General features: G+C 38.6%; 1 protein-coding gene across 1 annotated transcript in view; it reads right to left on the reverse strand.

Annotated features, from left to right (window-relative positions):
• Positions 1-21,325, reverse strand: part of pcdh15b (protocadherin-related 15b) — a 1,519,471-nt gene that overhangs the window by 259,968 nt on the left and 1,238,178 nt on the right. The window contains exon 27 of the mRNA XM_072557866.1: positions 5,312-5,536. Within this exon, the coding sequence (XP_072413967.1) occupies positions 5,312-5,536 (225 nt within the window). The remainder of the gene's footprint in view (positions 1-5,311; positions 5,537-21,325) is intronic.

The following is a 21,325-nucleotide window of genomic DNA, read 5'->3' on the forward strand; positions in this document are numbered from 1 at the left end:
AATTACATCCAAAACAAATCAAAAACTTCCAGACTCATTTTGCATTCAAAGGGTCAAAAGAGAATCATTGAGGTCTATAATATCTTTCAAACTCAGTCCGAAAGATTAGTTCAACAACTGACTTGTTACACTGTTAGTAATCGAAGTGCACATTACATCTCTAGAGATCATGTTTTCTTATGTGAATGTATGTCTGCCTGTTTGGAGTTAAGTATTGTATATAAGCTAATGTTTCATAACATACAAAATAGGAAAACCTGATGTCTGTTCTTTACTGTAAGCATTAAAAACACCCCTTTTCAAATATAATTTTTGTTGCAGTGTGCCAAGAGGTGAGAAGAGAGGAAACATTATCCCACCACCTCCACCAAGGAGGTTCAATGAATGTTTACACAATTGATTTCTGGGATGAAAGAGTCCTCTCAAAGAGAAAGATCAAACATATGGAGTTTGTATTCCTCTGCAATGGGAAACATTAGAGGCGATCTCATTGACATTTATAAGATTCATCAAGGGCTTTACAGGATAGTTACTGAGAGGTTGTACATTGCCAAGTCTTGAACCAAGAATCATTGTCTCAGTAAGAAAGAAATTCCAACTGAAAGAGAGAGTAATTGTTTTACTTTGTGGTGATTGTTTGATTTCTGAACCCCAGAGGGCTGCATTTTTCAGTTGCTGAATATATTTAAAGACTGATCAATACATTTGACACTAAGGAAATCAAGTGAGATGGGAATATTGCAGGGAAATTGTTGTTGATGAACAATTTTAGCTACGATATTACTGAATGTTGGAATAGACTTCCCAGACCTTGTGATTCTGTTCTTATAAACTAGTCTCCAGTATCAGCCTTGGTTTTGCACCGAAGTATCAGGGCAGCACAGGGGCACAGTGGTCAGCACTGCTGCTTCACAGCACCAGGGACCTGGGTTCAATTCCAACCTGCAGTGGAGTTTGTATATGCGCCTTACGTCTGTGTGGGCTTCCTCTCTTCTCCAGTTTCATCCCATGGTCCAACGATGTACAGGTTGGATGGCTTATCCATCAAAATTCTGTCGTGTCCAGGGACATGCAGGCATGGTGGATGAGCCATGCTAAATGCAGGGTTAGGGGATAGGTTTGGATGCTCTTTTGGAGTGTTGGTACAAACTCAATGGGCCAAACAGCCTCTACCTACACTGTAGCAATTTTGTATGTCCGGAGAGGGCCTTAAAGTCAGAAGTTTATGGCCTAGCATCAAAAGTGCTACTGCTAGACCACAACTACATTAGAGGGACATTCTACAATGTTTGACAAATTTCTGTCAGGTACGACATACTGTATTGTTTTTAAGACATAACACTGCCTTGCTGGTCTTATTTAAAATTTCTTCATGCAGTACATTTATGGAACATTGAATACATTGGGAGCTGATGAGACTCTAATAAGTTAAAAAGGAAACTTGAAAAATAGTGAAGATAATGAGCTTATGATTTCTTTTAGAATGGCAGAGTAACAAAGCACCTGTTGATCGTAGAATACAAGATATAGGCGTTGAACTAGGCCATTCAGCCCATCAAGTCTGCTCCATTATTTGATCATAGTTAGTGTATTTCTTAACCTCATTCTCCTGCCATCACCCCATAACTTTTGATTCCCTCACTAATCAAGTAACTCTGTCAGTCTTAAATACATTCAATGACTTTGCAACAATGAATTCCACAGATTCACCACTCTCTGGCGAAAGAAATTCCTCCTCATCTCAGTTCCAAAAGGTCATCCATTCACTCGAAGGCTGGGCCCTCAGGTTCTAGTTTCTCCTACTAGGGGGAAACATCTTTGTGTACACTCTATCCAGAGTACTCAGTATACTGCAAATTTCAATCAGATACCACATCCCTCATCCTTCCAAACTCCATTGATAACAGATCCAGCGTTGTCAACCCTTCCTCATATGACATGCCCTTTAGTCCTGGGATCAATCGCTTTAATCTCCTATGGATCCACTACAACATCGGTCCTTTGGTAAGGGGCCTAAAATGGCTTTCAACTTTTTAAATATTGTATAATCAGAGGGTTATACCGCCTTAGCAATGCATCCCTACTCTTGTATTCAAACTCTCTTGAAATGAATGTTAACATTGCATTTGCCTTAACTACCAACTGAACATGCATGTTAACCTTAAGAGAATCCTGAACTAGGACTCAGGTCTCCTTGTGCTTCAGATTTTTTAAGCATTTCACCATTTATAAAATGCCTATTCCCCTATTCTTCCCTCAAAAAAGGTGCATTACTACACATTTTCCTATATTGTGTTCTATCTGCAACTACTTTGCCCACTCTCCTGGTCTGTCCAAGTCCTTTTGGAGCCTCCCAGTTTCCACTACCTGTCCTTCCACCTATTTTTGTATCATTCACAAACTTAGCAACAACACCCTTCATTCAGATCTTTAATACAAGGTGAATCGTTATGGTCCCAATTCTGATCCCTGCAAAACTCCACTAGTCACCAGTTGCCATTCTGAAAAAAAAACACTTTATCCCTTCTGTCTTCTGCCAGTCAACAAATCTGCTACCCATGCCAGTACCTTACCCCTAACACCATTGTCTATTATCTGGTTTCTTTTGCAGCACCTTGTCAAAGGCTTTCTGGAAATCCAAGTACATCATGTCTACTGACTCCCTTTTGTCCAAACTGTTCATTACCTCTTAAAAGAATCCTAACACATTTATCTGGCATGGCCTTCCCTCAATGAAGCTATACTGGCTCAGCTCTATTCTTTATGCTTGTCCAAGTACTTCACAATTTCATTCTTCATAGTGGACTGTAAAATCTTACCAACAACAGAGGTCAGGATAACTGGGTCTAAAATTTTCTTTCTTCTGCTTGTCTCCTTTTTTGACTAGAGGTTTTACATTTGCCATCTTCTAGAATCGCCTCTGACTCCAGAGATTCAGGAAAGATCACAACTAATCCTTCCAAAATCTCCTCAGCTATATTCTTCAGAATTCTGGGGTATAGTCCATCTGGGCCAGGTGTTTTATCCGCATGGAGACTTTTCAGCTTCCCCAGCACTGTCTCCTTACTGAGAACCACTACACTCATCTCGCGCTCTCCCAAAGTTCTGGTATGCTACTGGTTCTTGTACCATGAAAAATGATGCAAAGTACCTATTCCTTTCTTCCCCATTGCTACTACTTCAGCCTCATATTCCAGCAGTTCAATGTCCATTCTTGTCTCCCTCTTTTATCAAAAAAAAACCTTCTTGCAATTTTTTTGTATTAGCAGCCAGCTTATTCTATTCTTTCACCTTATTGCTTTAAAAATAAAAGTCCTCTTCTGGTTTTTAAAATGCATCCCATTAAATCTTCATCAATATATGACTTTTCTTTCGCTTTCATGCTTTCTCAGATTTCCCTTGTTAGCCATGGTTGCCGGATCCTTTCAAGTATATTTCTTCTTCCTTGGGAAGGATTTTTGCTGTGCCTCCCAAGTTATCCCTAGAAACGCCTGCCATTGCTGCTCCACCATCTGCCCTTCCAGGCTCTCTTTCTACTCTGGGTACCTCTTCCTTTGTGTCTTTGTAGTCACCTTTATTTAGTTGTAATACCATTACATTTGATTAGAGCTTCTCTCTCTCAAACTGCAGGGTGAATTCCGTCAGGTTATGCTCACTAACCCATACAGGTTCCTTCAGCTTATGCTCCCTCATTACACATCACTAAGTCCAGAATTGCCAGTTCCTTATTGGGCTGTACCACAAGCTGCTCCAAAGAAACATCTCAGACATTCCACAAATGCTTTTTCTTGGTGGGGGGGATCTGTAATCAACCCAATTTTCCCAGTCCACCTGCATATTGCAATCCCCATGCTTATTGTAACTGTGCCTTTCCTACATGGTTCTTTGTAAAATTTATCTTCTGCCCCACATCCAGACTATTGCTAGGAGCTTATACATAACTTCCATCAAGGTGCTCAATTCTACCCACAGTCACCACACATACCAATCCTTTAGTCACTTCATACTATGAATTTCATTTAATTTCTTACTAAGAAAGCAATCCTGGCCCTCAGCCCATCTACCTGTTCTTTCAATAAAGGCATGCACCCTCATAGTTAGCTCCCGGCCCTGATCCCCTCACAGCCACATCTGTGATACTCACAACATCATACCTGCCAAATTCAATCTGCAATACAGATCTTATTTATCTTGTTTCACATACAGCATGCATTTAAGTACAACACCCTCAGTCCTGCATTCACTTCCCTCTACCCCTTTCCAGTGTTGCCTCTCATCTGCTGTACCAGAAGTTAGATTCCTCACCCTTTACATACTCTGTCCTATTCCTCATTCTGGAAATTTTAATAACCTCTCATAAGTCCTAGGTGGCTAGTTTAAAGTCTACGTGGCCAACCTTTTTAGCCATTCTGCTATGATCCTAATCCCACATCAGTTCAGGTGGAGCCCATCCCAAAGGCATAGTTCCTTTCTGTCCCAATACTAATGACCAGTGCCCACAAATCAGAATCTGTTTTTCCCACTCTAGTCCTTTAGCCACACATTTACTTTCCTAGTTTTCTTATCTCTTTACTTATGTGCATAAAGCTCAGGTAACAATCCTTCAGGTCCCATTCTTTAATTTTTCTTCCTTATACTCAATATTCCTCCTACATCAACAACAACAACTGGATCATTCCCACTCCACTATCCTTTCAAGCTAAATCAAGATGTCCCTTAACTTGACACCAGGCAGGCAACACACTACACAGGACACCCAATCATGTTTACAAAGATGCTATCTGTATCTTTCTTTCACCTAACTCCCTTTTTCACTCAACCCCAGTTCCACTCTAATGCAATAAAACAGCATTCCACTGAATGCAAAGCAACACTGAAGGAGCCCTCCTTTTATGGTCCCTAATTCAAAGACTTCTGAAAGTGGAGTAAACTGATTTCACAATTAACTTGTTTCAGCTGAGTACCTGTTTTAAAGCTGCAATTAAACTGCACCCAGAAGAGCAACTAATTGCTAAATTAAAGAACAGCCTAGCCTTAGATTGAAATTAGCCCATAAATTATATTATTTCTTAAAATTTACCCTTTGAGTCTCCCTGTTTCACCAAACTCCAGTTACACTGAAAAGCAACAAAGCTGCATTACAGCAAATTTATGCATACATTGGATTTAAACACATTGTTTTTGATTTTTGATTTTTTTAATAATTTGAAATGAAGGCAATGAAGATCCTTTACCATTTAGATCCATGAACTGTAAACTATTACATTTATAACCAAGTTTTATCTGAGTTGCACCAATATGCGTCACTGACCTTTACTTGGACAATCACAGTCGCTAAACCTGGAGGCATGCTTCCCCCACTGTCCAGTGCCTCGACAACAAACGTATAGCTTGCATCTGCCGTAGACAGAGATTCATAATCCACAGTCTCTAAAATTGACAATTCTCCTGTCCACTGGTTGACAGAAAACAATTTCCTGGCTTCATCTGTTCTTATACGGTAAGTTGTATTTGGACCAAGATCAGCATCTGTTGCCTGAAACAAAACAAAACGATGAAATGTAGTTGGTCAATTCAGCGCACTTAATAACTGAGATCTTAAGAAAGAAAAATAGCTTTATGTACATAATCATTGTATCTATCTTTTTGAAAAACCATAATCTAAAATCAAATAAGAAGACTTGCATGTTTAAAAGACATAATAAACAAGGAACATAGAAGACAAATATTATTGAAGTTAATCAGTTGCATAAATAGTCAGAGGAAAACTGAGAAACAAACTTGTAAGGAGATCTCAGCTATCTGTAAGAAGAAGAGGGTGGTTAGGGTAGGGGATTTTAACTTTCCAAACATTGACTGGGACTGCCATTGTGTTAAGGGTTTGGATGGAGAGGAATTTGTTAAGTGTGTACAAGAAAATTTTCTGATTCAGTATGTGGATGTACCAACTAGAGAAGGTGCAAAACTTGACCTACTCTTGGGAAATAAGGCAGGGCAGATGACTGAGGTGTCAGTGGGAGAGCACTTTGGGGCCAGCGACCATAATTCTATTAGATTTGAAATAGTGAAGGAAAATGATAGACCAGCTCTAAAAGTTGAAGTTCTAAATTGGAGAAAGGCCAATTTTGGCAGTATTAGGCAAAAACTTTCAAAAGCTCATTAGGGACAGTTGGAAAATGGGAAGCCTTCAGAAATGAGATAACAAGAATCCAGAGAAGGTATATTCCTGTCAGGGTGAAAGGAAAGGCTGGTAGGTATAGGGAATGCTGGATGACTAAAGAAATTGAGGATTTTGTTAAGAAAAAGAAGGAAGCATATGTCAGGTATAGACAGGATAGATCGAGTGAATCCTTAGAAGAGTACAAAGGAAGTAGGAGTACACTTAAGAGGGAAATCAGAAGGGCAAAAAGGGGACATGAAATAGCTTCAGCAAATAGTGTTAAGGAGAATCCAAAGGGTTTTTACAAATACATTAAGGACAAACGGATAACTAGGGAGAGAATAGGGCCCCTCAAAGTGGCCTTTGATGGGGAGATACTAAATGAGTATTTTGCATCAGTATTTATTGTGGAAAAGGATATGGAAGATATAGAATGTAGCAAAATAGATGGTGACACCTTGCAAAATGTCCATATTACAGAGGAGAAAGTGTTGGATGTCTTGGAACGGGTAAAGGTGGATAAATCCTCAGGACCCGATCAGGTGTACCCTAGAACTCTATGGGAAGCTAGAGAAATGAGTACTGGGCCTCTTGCTAAGATATTTGTATCATCGATAGTCACTGGTGAGGTGCCAGAAGACTGGAGGTTGGCTAACGTGGTGTCACTCTTTAAGAAGGGTAGTAAGGACAAGTTAGGGAACTATAGACTAGTGAACCTGATGTCGGTGATGGGCAAGTTGTTGGAGGGAATCCTGAGGGACAGGATATACATATATTTGGAAAGGCAAGGACTGATTAGGGATAGTCAATCTGGCTTTGTGCATGGGAAATCATGTCTCACAAACTTGATTGAGGTTTTGAAGAAGTAACAAAGAGGATTGATGAGGGCAGAGCAGTAGATGTGATCTATATGGATTCAGTAAGGTGTTCGACAAGGTTCCCCATGGGAGACTGGTTAGCAAGGTTAGATCTCATAGAATACAGGGAGAACTAGCTCAATGGTAGAAGATAGAGGGTGGTGGTGGAGGGTTGTTTTTCAGATTGGAGGCCTGTGACCAGTGGAGTGCCACAAGGATCGGTGCTGGGTCCTCTACTTTTTGTCATTTACATAAATGATTTGCATGCTAGCATAAGAGGTACAGTTAGTAAGTTTGCAGATGACATCAAAATTGGAGGTGTAGTGGACAGCAAAGAAGGTTACCTCAGATTACAACAGAATCTTGACCTGATGGGCCAATGGGCAGAGAAGTGGCAGATGGAGTTTATTTCAGAAAAATGCAAGGTGCTGCATTTTGGGAAAGCAAATCAGAGCAGGACCTATATACTTAATGGTAAGGTCCTGGGGAGTGTTGCTGAGCAAAGAGACCTTGGAACGCAGGTTCCTAGTTCCTTGAAAGTGGAGTCACAGGTAGATAGGATAGTGAAGAAGGTGTTTGGTATGCTTTCTTTTATTGGTCAGAGTATTGAGTACAGGGGTTGGGACGTCATATTGCAGCTGTACAGGACATTGGTTAGGCCACTGTTGGAATATTGTGTGCAAATCTGGTCTCCTTTCTATCGGAAAGATGTTGTGAAACTTGAAAGGGTTCAGAAAAGATTTACAAGAATGTTGCCGGGGTTGGAGGATTTGAGCTATAGGGAGAGGCTGAGCAGGCTGGGGCTGTTTTCCCTGGAGCATCGGAGGCTGAGGGATAACCTTACAGAGGTTTACAAAATTATGAGGGGCATGGATAGGATAAATAGACAAAGTCTTTTTCCTGGGGTGAGGGTGTCCAGAACTAGAGGGCATAGTTTTAGGGTGACAGGGGAAAGATATGAAAGGGACATAAAGGGTATTTTTTTCACACAGAGGATGGTACATGAGCTGCTGGAGAAAGTGTTGGAGGCTGGTACAATTGCAACATTTAAAAGGCATTTGGATGGGTATATGAATAGGAAGGGTTTGGAAGGATATGGGCTGGGTGATGGCAGGTGGGACTAGATTGGGTTGGGATATCTGGTCGGCATGGACAAGTTGGGCCAAAGGATCTGTTTCCATGCTGTACATCTCTATGAATCTATGACTCTATAAATGAGAACATATTTAACTTTTGTTGAGAAATAAATAATAACAAATTTTAATAGTTTTAAGAATTGTCAATCAAAATCGAGGTGAAGCATAACTTTTACTGGTTTGGATCTTTTCTGAAATGCTGGAGGATCTTTTTAACTTTGATGGGAGGTGATTCATCAATTATACACATCAAATTTTCCATTGCCTTGATATAGGTATTCACATTGCCCCATTATATACCCCTCTCGAAGTTCAAAGTTCTGACTTTGATGTAATTGACAGAGGATAGAAACATACTCTATCATGGTATGCCTGAGTTATTGCCTCTTTCCTGGAATTTAAGTGGCTAAATTTCAACTTAATTAATAAAACTGTTGAAAGTTCCAGTAATTGATTGTAGAACACAAAGTCATTTTATGTAAAGATTCTGCTTAAGCTGAGGAAATCACAATTTAAGAGTGTCCATAAAAGTTTTTTACTTTGCAGTTGGCAATTCATGTTCAAAATGGACTGAGCCCTTTTTTGTATGTCAAATTACCTCCCACCAGCATCTACCTATCACCACCCCACTTACCCACTTACCTTGCCCCCAGCCTCAATCCCCAGCCTCCTATTTATCTCTCAGCCCCTTCCTCCTCTACATTCCCAAATTGTCGTCTCTCCTGCTCCTCGGATGCTGAGATGCACCACCTGTTGTGCTTTTCCAACACCACACAATTAGACTCTGACTCTCCAGCCTCTGCAGTCCTCATGTTCTTGAAGTTTAGCAAAGTAAAGGTTAATAAAAATGAACAATTGAAAAGGAGCTCTGTAAGTGATCTACTAAATTGCTCTCATCTTATTTTATATTAATATGTAACTATTCACAAGATTCCAACAGAACAACAATATACCATGTATTATTGCCAAGAAACAAACTTGAATGTATCAGGGAAATACCATTATAAACATACTTCACAATGTGAACTGATTAATTAGAATAGCAAAGTTTTTCTGACCGGAGGTTCTTTAATCTCAAAGCTCATTTTGACTTAAAGGTGATTGTTGATATTGGTATTGTAAATTCCACTTCAGTACTAATCTATATTAAAAAGCACCACTGCATCCATCAATGGCCATTATTTCCCTTTCATATATTTTAATATTTGGGAAATATTAAATGAGATTATGTTAAAGTAATGATGCAAAGCAGCATATTTGACATTTAATTTAATCAAGCTTGATGATATTTTTGTAATTTGAGAGAAAAACATGCTGAAAGCATAACTGCTTCACCATTTTACAATTCTTATCTCATATCAGGATTATGAAATTTGTAATAAACACTGATGTTGTGCAAATCTCACAAGGGAAAACCTCACAGAAGCAAAACACATTGCTGACATCAAGCTTATTATTTTGCTTTGATAATAAATTATAGAAGATGATGCCAAACGTGCTTTACAGGACAATATGTTAGTTGGGTTTAAGGTATCTAAATAGGTTTCTTGTGTTTGAGGCAGGTTTACAATTTTCCTGTCACTGACTCTGCACTTGGCAGAAATGCTGTGTGTAGTTCCAGCTGTTTTGGTTTCGGTGGATTGGGAAATTGTCCTTTATGCAGATGTTCCAGTCATGAATCAAAGTTTAAATTTACTCAGCCTAATTCCTCAGTTTACTCATTCATCCCATTAGAGACAACTCTAATCTGTGCCTCCAGTGCAAATCTCAGAAGACCATGGGTAGTACAAGAACATTGGAAAAAGTGAGGACTGCAGATGCTGGAGAAGCAGAGCCAAAAGGTGTGGCATTGGCAAAGCACAGCAGGTCAGACAGCATCCCAGGAACAGGAGAGTTGACGTTTTGGGCATAAGCCCTTCATCAGGAGTGTGGAGGGAGAGGAGGGGGCCGAGACATAAACTCAGTTGAGGAACATTGCTCTATTAAGGTGAGTGAGATGATTATTTTGTTTATGTATTGCAATATTATGATTGCTTAGGTCAAAGATTTTTAGCAGCATTGTAAGTGACATTATTTACTGAGTGCTGAAATTTACTTTCTCCTTATGATCTCACGCTTAATATGTGAAGAGCATATTACATGACAAATGATCTAGGTATATTGGACCCAATTTTAACACCACAAACTGGTGAGTTTTGAATAGATTAAAATTGGGTGCATAATGGCTGCTTGAAAGTGTGTCTTTCCATCAATATTCTGCCATATTCTTTTTCTGGTTCTGTAAGTATCCCTGTAGAACCAGTCCAGCTGTCCAGTATGCTAGCAACTTCAAGACCTCTACATATCCATAAGATACATCACCACAGTTACATTCAACTCAGATAACCCAAGAAACATACATGAGTGAATTGTATAATTCAAGTAGACAACAGCAATTAAGATTTTCAGGAGGAGTTCTACTGGAAACCCCATTTTGTGATTCACTTTCTTTAGCTCTTCTCAAGTGCGGTCACTTGGCAGTTGTTCATTAGAAACTTAATTTGGTACATTGTGAGGATACAATGCATTTCTGACCCCATTTGAAAGCTGTTTTAAAAGGAGGAAAGCCTTGCATTTATATAGTGTCTTTTGTGACCTTAGGATGTCCCAAAGTAGTGTGCAGGCAATAAAGGCATCGATTGTCTTTGCATGCTATAACAGGAATGTCATGACCCATCAGATTAAGTCGGGTGAATCTTATGATTACTTTGATTTTGTATCATACTATTATGATTGATTAGGTCAAAGATTGTTTTTAGCACTCAATAACCTCTGTGCAGGAATTCTCCTTTGGCTCCATTACTGTTTGTTGCACAGGGGAACAGTTTTGTTTTAAATGCATTAACATCAGTTTTTTTTGTTGAAGATCTTCCAAACCAATTTATAATGTCTTTTGATAAGTTGGCAATAATTGTTGAGGGAAATTAAATTACCAGGTTGCTGCAATAATATTCTATTCAAATTGCGTAAGAATACATAAGAATCCACTGGGAATTATGACACATGGCTGTGGAGGGAGTTAGAATTTACACTCTACAACATTTTTACAATTTTGTTGGTGTATAAAGGAAATTCATGCTGGCACATTCATATCTTGTTTCTGTATCCTCCACTTTAAACAATTTTAATCTAATCATCTTAAACTGAATAGGGAATTTAATAAAATAGTCCATGTAGCCATTCAATGCAAAATCAGAACTTGTTCTTTGACAATCAGCAGACTGCTGAAAGACAGATCTTATGTAGTACACTTAATATATACACTTAAGAATATACAAATATTCATCATTAAAATATAATTGTCACTGTTAAATGTAGTGGGTCAAAATAATATTCTAATCCAAATGGGAAGATGCTGGCCAAGTAGTATTGTGGCCAGATTATTAATCCATCCACCCAATCAATGTCCTAAGGCTATAAATTTAAATCCCACCATGGCAGATGGCAGAAATTGAATCCAATAAAAACCTGGAATTAAGTTTAATGTGACCATGAAACCATTGTTGATTGTTGTAAAAACCCACCTGGTTCATTCATGCCCTTTAGAGAAGGAAATCTGCCATCCTTACCTGGTCTGGACCACCTGACGACTGACCCACAGCAATGTCGTTAACTCTTAACAGCTCTTTACTGAACAAGACCTCAGTTCAAGGGGCAATTAGGGATGGGGCAATAAACACTGGCATTGCCAGTGATGCCCATATCCCATTAAAGAATATATGACAGAAGGACAAGAAGGAACTACAAGATTGAAAGCTGCAGGTAAGATGCCAGTTCAGAATTGGAAATTTTTGTGTGCTTCTGACGCATGCACAAGGCGCTCACACTATTGAACACTCAAACATGGCAAGTCACATGGGTTACAGCATTGGGAACAGTCCCTCTGCATTTTCATCATCTTCTCGTCCATAGGTAGCCAAAGTTTGTGGTCATTAACTGTTGTTAAACCAGCACACTCCATCATATAAAATCCACAGTATATTCTTATAATGCAAACATTAAAGAATTATACTGTGCAATTCTGTAAGAAAGAGAGAACTAATAATTAGAATATAACTAGAATACAACCAGTGCATAACTGATCCCCACGGAGAGACTATTCCATTAAAGATTTATTGTAGAATCTTATCTGTCCTCTGGGCGTTGAAAAGCATGAAATCCAATTAAAAGCTTCAAAAATGTAATTGTGCTTGTTTTGTAGGCAAACAACTTGAACATAGCAAGGTCTCACAGGCAGGAAATGAGACGAGGAACAAATTAATCTATTTTTCATTGAGTGGTATTGGTTGAGAGAGGAATGTTGGCCAGAATGCGAAGTAAACTCCCTGCTCTTCTTTGTAGAATGTCATGCAATCTTTTAAAACACTGAATCATCAAAATAATCAGACAAGACATTGGTTTTATTCCAATCTGATGGACAGTACCTCCAACAAGGCAGCACTCCCTCAGCACAACATCAACAGGTAGTAGTTTGGGTTTTGTTTAAGTTGACAGCCCTCTCAACAATTAAGATAAGCCCTCTTACAAACATTTGGCATTTGATTATCTTAGTTTGTACTTTTTGATTTACATTTAATGAGGACTGTGATTTAACCATACTCATTTGATAAGAAAGGTTTCCTTTCAATAATTTGTTGATGAAAACTTATCAGAAATAACATCACGTTGTAGGTTCCACAAAGCCACAAAATAACATTGTTTTAATTCCATCGATCGGAAAGGCCACAGGAGTTTTATAACAGTGAGGAAGCGATCAATACATGTCAAAAGCTATGGTGAGACAGATGTTTAATGAAAAAAACAGTTACAAATCCGAAAAGAATCAAGAAGCACTGGCAAAGATTTAACCCTTCAATTACATTTTTTTGATACAAACAAAATTGGTTGTTTTGTTGTTCAGAAAATTGTAGGAGTCATGCATTGTGGTGATTTGGAAAATTTTTTTTGCATAAGAAATTTGAACTTTTTTGGGCAAATGTTAATGCATTTTTTTTACTGAGGACTCAGTGGCAATTTGTGAATTCTGTAAGTCGACAAAAGGTTAAAAATGGGCACACATCAGGAAACACAAAATATTTCCTCAGTCAACTATTACTATTAGTTGGATACTTTAAAAATGTATTTAGAGATAAACCCTCTTCTTGTTGGCTGAGACACGTAGTAGAAAATTTGCATTTCTGCAACAGATCTAAATTCTTAAGTTTAGCACTTTTTGAAACAATGGACTTTGTGTTTCATGCGGCTTCATGTGATCTACATAAATAATTTTGCACTGGTCGACAAAAGTGGAAAGGGTAATCCATTGTTCGTCAATTGTATTACGAGCCTTTCTTGAGCATAAAAATATATCATTGGAAAATATATTCTATAATATAAAGGTATATAATGACCATGTTTAGAAGAAATATGTTTCAATCTTTTAACCGTCAGCATTGATACATTTCTAGCAGCACATCTGTGCTGAAATAATAAAATTGATTGCAATCTCACATTGTGTAGTCAACTACACTGCACTCAATAAGGCATATTTTGACTGCGCAATAGTGTAAAACAGTGCATCAACAGACTTCAAGGGAAATAAAACTTGGGAGAAATTGTGACTGCAAACTTGGATTTCAGAAGGCAGTCGGTGCTGGCAATATGAAAGCTGGAAAGACTGAAAATTTCAGCAGATTCACTTCCAGTAACATATGGCTGTATAGCATTCCACTCTTAGAGAGGAGCAAAGTACAGGTTAGCATGTGGGTTGGTTATGTCATCCCTCAATATGCAATTCAGATGTAGTGCATAATCTGCCTCTGCAACCTGTTACAACCCCCTGTCAAACATGCTCAGCTAAACATTTGTTCAGCTGCACAAGTGGTTTCCCTCCATGGGATTTCCAGGTGAAGTAATTCTACATGAGAATATAAGAAGTGGAATCAGAAGTAAGCCTCTCAACCCTGCCTGCTCATTTAACAAGACTATAGCTGATCTCCCTGAGATGTTAACTCATAAGACCATAAGAGATAGGAGTGGATGTAAGGCCATTCAGCCTATCAAGTCCATTTTGCCATTTAATCATGGCTGATGGGCATTTCAACTCCATTTACCCGGACTCCCCCCGTTGCCCTTAATTCCTTACAAGATCAAGAACTTATCAATCTCTGCCTTGAAGACACTTAATGTCCCGGCCTCCACTGCTCTCCATGGCAATGAATTCCACAGGCCCACCACTCTCTGGCTGAAGAAATGACTTGTCATTTCCGTTCTATCTTTAATACCAGTTCAGCATAGCTATCAACTCTCTGATATTGCAAACATCTGTGAATACCACTTTAAATACATTTGTGATGTAAACTCCACAACTCTCTGGGGTAGTGTTCTGATGAATGGTCCTGCCCAAAACATTGACTTTCCTGGTCCTCTGAAGCTGCTTGACCTGCTGTGCTTTTTCTCGCTCCACATTTTATCATCGCTGGGGTAGAGAATCCCATACATTTACTTACACTCTGGGAATTCCTTTGTATCTTTGTTTTAATTGAGTGACCCTTGTTTTGTAACTAGTTAGAGATTTGTTCACTCGTGAAAACATCTTTTCAGATCGACCCTGTCATTCCTCTCAGAAACTTGTATGTTTCAAGAACATCATCGTTCATTCTTCTAAACTCTCGTGAACAATAAATTTACGTAGCCTTTCTTGATAAGTCAATCGCTTTACCCCAGGAATGAGCCAAGTGAAACTTTTTTGAACAGCCTTCAGTATCAATATCTCCTTTCTTTATTACAGGGGCCAAAATTGTACACAATACTCCAGGTACAGTCTCCAACATTCTGTACAATTGTAATCCTTATTCTTAAACTCAAACCTCTAGCAAAAAGTGTCAAAGTTCCATTTGCCTTCTTAATTACTCGCTGCACCTGTACACTAGCATTGTGTGTTTTGTGCACAAGATTATTTTGAGTCTCTCTTCATTTAGATAACACTCTGCCTTTGATTCTTTCTAATAAATTGCATGACCTACAAAGCTTGCTCTGACAAGTTTTTTGCTGAATTACTCAACCAATATATAGCCTCTTGCAGATTCCTTATGTCCTCATCACAAAATGCCCTAAACTGCCCGACAGTTTCTTGTTTGCCATCTCCCTTCCTTCTTAGTTTGTTAAATATTTTATCTCTCATTTCAGAAACTGTTAGTTTCCTCTCATTAGCATCTTGCTTATATGTTATGTTTGAGATATTTATGACGTCTCCACTGGAATGCAAAATATTGACTTAAATCATCTGCCATTTCTCTGTCAGGAGAAAGTGAGGACTGCAGATGCTGGAGATCAGAGCTGAAAATGTGTTGCTGGAAAAGCGCAGCAGGTCAGGCAGAAAGCAAGGAACAGGAGAATCGACGTTCCTGAAGAAGGGCTCATGCCCGAAACGTTGATTCTCCTGCTCCTTGGATGCTGCCTGACCTGCTGCGCTTTTCCAGCAACACATTTTCATCTGCCATTTCTCTGTCCGCTATTATCAATTCCTTGGTTGCATACTGAGGCCTTACACTTACTTTAGCTATTCTCTTTTTTAAAAAAATATGCTTAGAAGCTCTTGCTGTTTGCTCTTTTTATTTCTGGCCAATTGATTTTCATAATCGATTTTTTTCCCTCTTCACTAGTTCTTTGGTTATCTGCCACTGGCCTACCACAAAGTTTTGTTGTTTTGTACACCTTAGTTTTTGATTGGATGCTCTCCTTGATCCCCCTCATTTACATGGGTGGTTCATCCTTTTCACTGATATACGAGAACATAAAAAATAATGGGAGGATTTGGTCAATGAGTCCAGTGAGCATACTCCCACAGTTTGATAACACTTTGTGACTGAAAATGAATCTGCTGATTGTGCCCTCAATTACTTTGCCTGTCAATCTTTCATGATCCTTGACTTTCTTGTCAAATATCTACTCAAAGCTCTTCATGCCTCGTTCGAGCTTTTAATTTTACCAAGGTCTGGGGAATCAAGCCAATTTCTGGTTATTACACTGTGTGGAATGGTGAGATTTTGTAATTATGATTGATTGATTAAAGCGACTTTTTCTTTTCCTGCTACTGCAAAGGTTCTGTCTAAATAGCTTAGACTTCTACTGTGCTTCCTCTATCTGCATGCAATTTTCTCTCCCTGTCTTGCAGCATAGAATCCCCATAGTGTGGATGCAGGCCAATCAAGTCCACACTGACCCTCTGAAGAGCATCCAACACAGACCCACCTCGTTCCTGCATTTCCTATGGATAGTGCACCTAGCCTGCACATCCCTGGACACTATGGGCAATTTACCCTGGTCAATCCACCTAATCTGCACATCTTTGGACTGTGGGAGGAATGCTACACAGACATGGGGAGAATGTGTAAACTCCACATAGACAGTTGCTAGAGGGTGGAATTGAACCCAGATCCCTGGTATTGTGAGGCAGCAGTGCTAACCACTGAGCCACTATGCTGTCCAAGCAATCCAAGAAGAAGCCCCATGTTTGATAGCTGCCTTTTGGGCAGATGCTTTCAAATTTTCCATTCTCTCTGATTCTAACAACATCGTAATCTATATTTCTACTACTCTGCACAGCAAACGCGTGTCAGAAGTTTGGGTGGGTATAAAGAAAAGCAAGAGAATGAACTCACAGGAGGGAGCTGTCTAGATGCCCCCAAGAAATTACTCACTGTCAGACAAAGTATAAGTCAGGAAATAACTAAGACATGTAGGAGGGGACTACAAAAGTCATGACTGACTCGAAACTGCACATTGACTGGAGAAATTAGATGGGCAAGTTAACATAGAAGACAGAGTAAAATGGGGAATGTTTCTTATTGCAGAACCTGCCAGGGAATAGATTATTTTAGATCTAATAAGAAATGAGGAAGGAGTAAGAAGAAATCTCATAGTTCAGGATTCTCTCCAGGATAGTGATCACATTGAGGTAAAATTTCAATTTCAGTTGAGGGAGAACAAACCAGTGTCCTGAAATTAAATAAGGCCAATCACATAAGTATAAAGAAAGAGTTCTCTCTTTGGGTGGAAAAGTAGACTAAAGGGAAAGTCAGTAGATGAGCAGTGGCAAGTATTTAAGCAGGTATTTGATGACGTTTTTCAAAAATCTATTCTGGTCATAAAATCTACTTTATGAAGGGATAAGATACCAGACTTGCAAAATGAAGTTTTCAGGGCAATGGGGTAGCTTGGAAGTAATTATGACTTATTATGCCAGCAAAACTGTGCACACTCAGTCCTAACTTTATCTGCTGTGTCAAACGGGAATCATTTATGTGGCTACAGCAAGATCTCACAACTTCCTGTCTTATTCTGTTTCTCCTATTAGCAAAGACTGTCCTGGCATACCATATCGGAACATAGGCTTTCTCTAACCAGCATTGTCATTGCTTCATTGCATGTGTGAGAATGTCAGAAGTTGGGTAGACAAAGGAATGGGTGAAGGTCAGCTATTCCTTTGTTTGGCCAACTGTTTTTCTATTTTTGGGTCCATCCCTACCTATCATTTACTCCTTCCCCCTCCCTCCACACCACCAATTCTCTCACACAAATGTCAAATGTTTCCTAGCTACAATCAGTTTTGAAAATGGCTTATGGATCCCAAACATTAACTTTGATTTCTCTACACCGATGCTGCCAAATCTGCTGAGTTTTTCCCGCAATTTGTGATTTTGTTTCTGATTTCCAGCCTCTACAATTCTTTGTTTTTTTTTAGTTTGCTGTTGAGAAAGGCTCTTGCCGGTTAGTTGCTGGTGCATTTCCTCTGGTTTCTGCTTCACTCCCACAACTGCTGGTGCTTTTATTTGTTGCTTCAAGTTGCAAAGGTCTGTAGGGAACATTGTGCCAGGTACTGAGAGGCTTTGCTGGATACAAAGCTTCTGCACTAATCATTTGCTGCCTGACACTGATGCACTGCTCCCTTGGAATATCAAATAAGCAGAAGTACACAGCGCAGGATGAATTTTAATAATGGGTTCCATGTAGATTCTACGAATACTTGCTGTGTAGGACCATTATATCCCAAAAGACACCTTCTATAACATCATGATTTATTTTGCATGTATGATCACCATAATTTGCTGTTAATTTTATTCAATACTACTGGATAGCAGTAAGACCACGACTGTTATCATGAGAGTAAAATCCAGGCCTTTATCTTTGAGATGGTATGTTCAGCTCCAGGTGGTTGTAAAATATCATATCACAAAATTTGAAAAAGAGCAGTGGCATTTGCATAGAGTGCTACAGTTTAACATTTAATCAGCACCAGAAGAAACATATTAGCTAATCTTTTATGTTATTTTGGGGCCTTGTTTTGGCTGTTTTGTTAGCTTACAGAACAATGACTCTGCTTATCATATATTTTACTGCTTCTGAACTGGTTTTGAGTTGACCAGACAATGTTAAACATACTATATAAATGCAAAATAATGATTTATTTTCTTTTTTCAAATAGTATAAGAGACTTCAAGAAGCCAACAGTAAACAAATCTTTCCATTTGCCAATTTTAAAGAGAAGTATGTTTAAACTTAAAACAAATGTTGCTCATTTATACTCTACATGAATACATTTTACATTTAATACTGCTGTGACAGGACTTACGTTTTGAATGATTATGATTTATTTAAAGCTTTGTGGAGATATCTGCAGTGATTTATTTAGGATAGGTTACTGAAAATTCACTATGGACATTGGAGATGTTGTATTCAAACAATGTTTCTTGTAAATCACAATAAATGCAAACTTTCCCATAGATCTCAGCTAGGACTGTGATTTGATCAGTCACTGTATGGGGGAGGTATATGTTTTTGTCTGATTAAGTTAGAAAGACATCTTCTAAGAATGAACTACGGAGCTGATCTCTCTGATTTATGAAAATAAAAAGCTTCATTTTGAAACCTAATGCCTCTTTTGAAAGAGTGATTGAACAATCTTAAGAGTGTATTTCCTGAGAAAGTTGCATCTGCAAGGGTCAGAGACAATTTTCCCTGATTAGTTTCTTAACAACAAATGCCAGAACATCAGTGTAACAGACTTTGGTACATCTAGTGCTTTATCCTTTTATCTTTAAGAATAATCAATTGGTAAAATGTGTTTTGTTTTTCAGAAATTTAATTTGCAGATAAATCTATTTCTGTCTTTCCTTCCTGGAGAATCTACATGTGTGTGTTTTGTGTGTTTCAGGGATACTTAGAGAGATAAGTATCTTACAGACTGTGTATGTAAACCAATTATTGTGTATGAACAAGGAACAAGAGTCTGCCACTTGACCTTTCGAGCTTGCTTCATCATTCAATAAGATTATGGCTGATCATGATTGTTAAATTTGAAGGAGTTCAGGAAAGATTTACAAGGATGTTACCAGGCTTGGAGGATTTGAGCAAAAGGGAGATGTTGAATAGGCTGGGCTTTTCTTTTCCCTGGAGTGCCAGGCTGAGCTAAGGGTTATGGGGAGCATGAATAGGTAAATAGATAAGGTCTTTCTCCCCAGTGTAGGTGAGTCCAAAACTAGAGGGCATAGTTTTAAGGTGATGGGGGCAAGTTTTAAAAGGGACCAAAAGGGCATTTTTTTTCATGCAGAAGGTGGTGCGTGCATGGAATGAGCTTCCTGAGGAATTGGTAGAGGCTGGCACAATTACAACATTTTTAAGGGATCTGAATGGGGAAATGAATAGGAAGGATTTAGAGAGATATGGGCCAAATGTTGACAAATGGGACTAGATTAATTTAGGATATCTGGTCAGCACAGACAGGTTGATCAGTTTCCATGCTATGTAACTCTATGACTATTTGATTTTAACCTTAACTCTGCATTCCTGTATATCTCTGATTTTTTTTCATTTCCTTGGTAATCAAGGATCTATTTACTTCTGCGTTAAAAATATTTACAGACTCTGTGTCTACTGCCTTTTTAGAAAGGAAATTCTAAAGGCTCAAAAGCCGCAGAGGGAAAAAAAGTTCCCTCATCTCTGTCTTAAACAGGCGTCTACTTATTTTAAAACTATGACCCTTGGTACTAGATTGTCCAACAAGAGGCAATGTCCATCTAGTCAAGTTCCCTCAGGATCTTATACATTTCATTTCAGTCACCTCTGACTGTTCTAAAATCCAGAGGATACAGAGCTAGTCTTTTCTCTTAAGGCAGTCTACTCATTCCTGGACTGAGGAATTAAACTTGTACTAGTTTAATACTAGTTATTAAAGGTATTAAACTAGTAAACATTTTATGAACTACTTCCAACTCATCCTTTTATAAACACAGTGACACAATACTCTACATGCCCTGGACAGCTGAAGCATTACCTCTCTAATTCAACATTCAATTCCCCTCGCAATTAAACTTTGCATTCGAATGGCATTCCTGGTTACTTGGTGCACCTGTACGCTAACCTTCTATGATTCACACACTAGTGCATCCAGATCACTCTGCATTTCAGAGCTCTGCAACCTCCTATTTCGATTACATGTTCATTGAATAAGTTTTGATAATACACGAATAACCGTGTTCATTAAAATACCTGGTTGACAGATCACTCGTTTTTTTTTTAAAGATGATGTGTTTAAGTGGCCACCTTGGTAACTGGAAAAAAAGAGTATTTTTAATTTACATTGTGACTGTTGGAGTAATGAAACTAGGACACCTGTGCACTCCTCTAGCTTCAGTTGTAACAAAATGCAAGTGCATTTTTATTTGGTAAAATTGCACAACGCATTGTAAATGCTCCTTGAATATGCAGCTGGCTGGGCTAACACTGACCTGATCATGCATGATAATGGCACAGAGTCCCAGAAGTGACATAAAGCAACTTTGCCTGAGACTGTAAAACACAACTTCTGATGAAAATTAAAAAAAAACATGTATTTCAGACTCACCGGCCAGAAAGAAGTTATTGCAAGAAAACTGCCACAGAGGTATTAAATGATAAGCAGTTGAAATCAAAAATCTAAATTTCACACACAATAACAGATGGCCTGATGTAAGTTATGAGACTAACTAAGACTGGGACTATTCTTGCGCACACAAAACTAAAACCAGCAAGGGACTCATATACATCTGTACATCATCCCAACCATCTGTTATTTTGTGAATCCTGTATAAAACATAAACTTTTTGCTCTGTCCT

The sequence above is a fragment of the Chiloscyllium punctatum genome, chromosome 38 (genome assembly GCF_047496795.1).
Source record: "Chiloscyllium punctatum isolate Juve2018m chromosome 38, sChiPun1.3, whole genome shotgun sequence".
Lineage (NCBI taxonomy): Eukaryota > Metazoa > Chordata > Chondrichthyes > Orectolobiformes > Hemiscylliidae > Chiloscyllium > Chiloscyllium punctatum.